The sequence below is a fragment of the Adiantum capillus-veneris genome, chromosome 8 (genome assembly GCF_014529385.1).
Source record: "Adiantum capillus-veneris isolate H3 chromosome 8, ASM1452938v2, whole genome shotgun sequence".
In the NCBI taxonomy this organism is placed as follows: Eukaryota; Viridiplantae; Streptophyta; class Polypodiopsida; order Polypodiales; family Pteridaceae; genus Adiantum; species Adiantum capillus-veneris.
This window is the reverse complement of record NC_140938.1, coordinates 156,375,674-156,379,812: the sequence shown is the minus strand read 5'-3', so window position 1 is coordinate 156,379,812 and position 4,139 is coordinate 156,375,674. Positions and strand designations below refer to the sequence as shown.

Below are 4,139 nucleotides of genomic sequence, written 5' to 3'. Positions count from 1 at the left end.
GAAGAGGTAAGCTCCAGCTTGGCGAGGATCGAAGGAAAGCTCTCGAAGTAGAGCTCTGATGACCGAGCAAGACTATCTCTCTCTTTCTCGATCTCCAATCCAACCCAAACAAGGCGTGCTCTCTTCGAACAAGGAAAGCAACGGAAAGGAAGGGGCAAGCTCCGTCCATAGGAAATCTCTCTTGCTAGTTCTCGAAGCAAGTGGGAAGCAATAGAGCTTGATCAAGCCAAGGAAAAAGGGCATTCCAAGCAAAGTTGATAAAACAAGCAACCAAGATCGGAGCAAGCCAAGGCAAGAAAAGCCAGATCAAGGGGCAAAGCAAAAATGAAGTCTCTCTCTCATCGAGCAGAAGATGAGCGACCATGATTAAAAAGGCAAGGAGAAAACAAGGTTAAGCAAGGAATTGCAGAGCGCTCTTGAAGGCAATCGAAGCAGATAATTCAAAGACATTATAAAGCGACAGAAAGACATTTCCACAACCGTCATCATATAGAGATTAAATTAACATTCTTTTAAGTCCGGTGTCGTTAACGGCCTGGTTAATTCTGTAAAGCGGGAGCCTAAACTCCTAGTTAGCAGATGATCCAAGTGACGGTGCTGTTAACAGCCCGCCTTTGTGTAAGGACTAAGTTGTACTCAAAGTAATATTCAGTTAATTGATGATTGCGGTGATTGGTAGAGCTGTCATTGTCTCTTGTTCTCTCTCTTTCACACCTCCCACAGCCAGAGGCCCGGCGCCTGCCCGGCTCACGTAGCGAACACATGTCCCCCGACAGCGCCATCAGGAGGGTGCATGGCGGGCTGAGCTGTCAGTAAAGAAGAGGGCGCCATCTGCCAGGCATGCGGGAGGCAAGGCGCCATTTGGTAGTGGGGTTGCAGTTGGTAAAGGCACATAGCCACCAGGTCACAAAAGGAGAGGGCGGTGTGTAGAAGTCACCAAGGGCCATTGGAGGGGGTGGCACTACACATGAAGTAGAGATCTGAGCCATCAGGGCCAGGGAGTCGGGAGGAAGAAGTGCGACTAGTTGAAGGCCCATCAAAATGTATGCCGAACAGGGCATTGGGAGCCAGGTGTGGCAGCTTCGAACAGTGTGACAAAGGAGCCGCCAAGCAAGGGCGGTGTGCAGAGGTCGCCAAGGGCCAGTGAGCATGGCGAGCAAAGCCTGAGGAGGAGAAGGGCCAGGAGGTTGGTCATGAGCTAGAGCTTGGAGAAGCTTTGGCCGAGCTCAGGAAAAGAACGGAGAAGTATGTAAGCAGATGGTGCACCCTTTCATATAAAGGTGGTCGGTGGTGATGAGGGATGTCATAAGCTCCTGGTGCAGAAGCAAAAGGAATCCGCCATATCAAATGAGAGTCCGGATTTCTTAAGAACGGAAGCTGAGAGCCGCCAACAAGGGTGGTTGATAGTCGCAAAACAAGGTTAAAGGAGAGCCCCCATGGCTGGAAGCGAACAGCAGGGATTGTTGTGGCCATTGATGCCATCATTGTACCCGCATATGTGTTTTGATGCACGGTTTTTCTATGGTTTATGGTGATTGCTCGACTCAAATCATTTTATTCCTTCCTCTTGTCTTGTACTAGGCCGTGGTAGCATTGGCTCCGGTCCACACGAGAGTGTGGGTGTGCAGAGAGAGAGCGGGAGAGAGTGACTGTGGTTGCAGATTGGTTGTGGGTTTGTGTGCGGTCAAGGTGTGTGAGGCCTCCCGATGTGAGCGTGTTTACAAGATTTGGTGAGTGTATGCATCAATGTGTGGGATACAGGTGATGGTTTGTTGATGGGTCTATTGTGTTGAAGTGCTCATGTGTGAGTGTGTATAGTCGATGGTGCTCGTAGGCGAGTCGGTGCATTGGAGACTGCCAAATGGTGTGCGTGTGTATGTAATTTTGTGTGGTTAGGGGTGTACGTTAATCCCTGGTCTATAGAGAGGCAAGCTTGGAGTGTATTGGGTTTGTTTCCCCTTCTCCCTTTCCATCAGTGGTACCCCCACGGAGGATCTATTGATTGCTCCTTCTGAAGTTTCAAAGCCTGAAGATGATGCATGATATTGAATTGGTACTTGCTGGAGAAGAAGAGGCTGCAGATTGGTTTTCCAATCTAGAGCTATACCTATTGCAAAGGAGAATTTGGGGAGATGAAGCCAAATTGAAGGCACTACCATTTGTTTCGCAAGGACGAGCCAAAGCCTAGTTTGAAGGATTGAAGGTTGTAGATCGGCAGTCTCACTGAGCAAGATTCGCAAGCGGTTTGTTGAAGCTTTTCAGAAGTGGGTTTCTCCATCGTACTTGGGTGAACAATTGAGAAAGCTTAAGCAGGATGTAAGTGAAGATTTTGCTTTGTTTTTGGGTAAATTGGAGTCTATTTGGGAGAAACTAGCTGTTGTTACATGTGTGCAAAATAGAGATCATTTCAAGTGAGAGGAGTTTCTCGCCTGCTTGCATCCGCAAATCAAGGACAAGGTCAAGTGTGGTGGTGCTGAGGACTATGCGCCAATTGTTTTGCTTGGCGTAGGTAAAGAGCAAGAAAGCAAAGAGGAAAGTAGAGATGGGTTTGTTGAAGCCGAAAAACTATGGGTATAGCTCGACGATGGAGCTTCATCATGTGTCAAAATAAATTTCAAGATTCAAAGAGGTAGCTACTTTGCCATTGGTCAACCATTCTGATCATTCATTTCAATTTGTGCCTCCAGTTTGGTGTGCTCCTGTACAAGAGTCTGTTAGCCTGGCTAGCAAGGATACGGTCCTTGCCAAAGTGTGCATGCATGAAGAAGCAAATGAAGATGTGAAAAGCTCACAAGACAAGCTTGAAGATGTTGGCAAAGCGATGGTCGAAGCCTTGCAGGAAGAAACTAGCCAGGGGGTTGGGCAACCTTGCCCTACTGATTCTGTTGAAGAGCGGTCGTGCATTCTAGAAGGTGGGGACGATGTCAACATACCTGAGAACAAGGTAATGGATCATGGCTTTCTTTCTCGCTTAGCAGATGATATGGTCGTAGAAGAAGTCCTTGAAGAGCAGGCAAAAGTGGTTGAGCAATCCGGTGTGCTCTTGCATGAAGTGGCTGAAGATGAAGCATCAAAGGCTATGGTGGACGAAGATTGTCATGGTGAATCAGGTCTAAAGTGTATCCCATTTGAAGAACCTACAACAGTGGGCATGCTTAGAACACAAGTAGGTTTGGCTATGCAAGAAGCAGCAATAGTGAAAGACACGTTGCCCAAGGTGGGTGTTATGCTATTGATGGACATTCTTTCGAAAGTTGCTTTGCAGGTAGTTTTGCACGGTTTGCAAAGCTCTTGTGATGAGAGGTATGCTATTGAGAGATCTCTAGCAGGTGAGAAAATCATGGTGTATGGTGGAGATGCTTCACAGATTGGTTCACAAGCTTGTTTTGTGTATGAAGCCAACGTATGGATACAGATACTTGAAGATCGATGCTATGTCAAGCTGCATGAGAGGCTTGTTTTTGGGATTATAGGTGCAAAAAGGTGGTTGATTATACATGTACTACGTACGGATGGCTGTGCTCAATGCCATGTATTTTATCCTAGCGGAGTTTGCATCATAGTTGGGAGAGCCTATGGCTTTCCATTTGATCCGGGAAATTTATGCAGCTGATAAGATCTCCCTCTCTATCTATCTATAGATTTTTACATACTACATATAGCTTCTTATTATGCAATCATGTTCTCGCTTATTATGCAGTTTTTTGATACCTAAAGAATTCTATGGTTGAGCATGAATGCTCAACAAGGGGGTGGACAATGATGGTGCTCCCAAGTCATGTCAACCCAGGAAATAGCCAGGAGCAGATGCATAGCAGTAGATAGAGTGATAACAGGGTGCTTGGACACATGATAGGTGTAATTTTGAGCTAGCGTCCTCATGATATGTATGCCATATGTGAAATTATGCAGGTCAAGCATTGGTTTTCCAAGCCCGACAAGTCAGAAGCAGGATCCCCGAGCAAGCGAATATAAGTTCAATGTGACCGTCATGGTTTTTTTTGCGGCGGAGATGTCATTGGCCGATGGCCTTTGAAAGGATTTTTTTGTTGGGGTTGGAGTATCGACTATTGTCATTCAAGAGCTTGCAGGGTTTCGATATGCAAAGCCCGATGGAATGGATGCTTTGCTTGTGGGAA

The 4,139-nt window shown here is 46.6% G+C and overlaps 1 protein-coding gene across 1 annotated transcript; it reads left to right on the top strand.

Moving 5' to 3' along the window:
- Positions 1–2,755: 2,755 nt before the first annotated feature.
- Positions 2,756–3,613, top strand: LOC147453229 (uncharacterized). Its single transcript, XM_086519356.1, has one exon. The coding sequence runs from the start codon at positions 2,756–2,758 to the stop codon at positions 3,611–3,613; it is 858 nt and encodes a 285-aa protein (XP_086375482.1).
- The last annotated feature ends 526 nt before the right edge of the window (positions 3,614–4,139 follow it).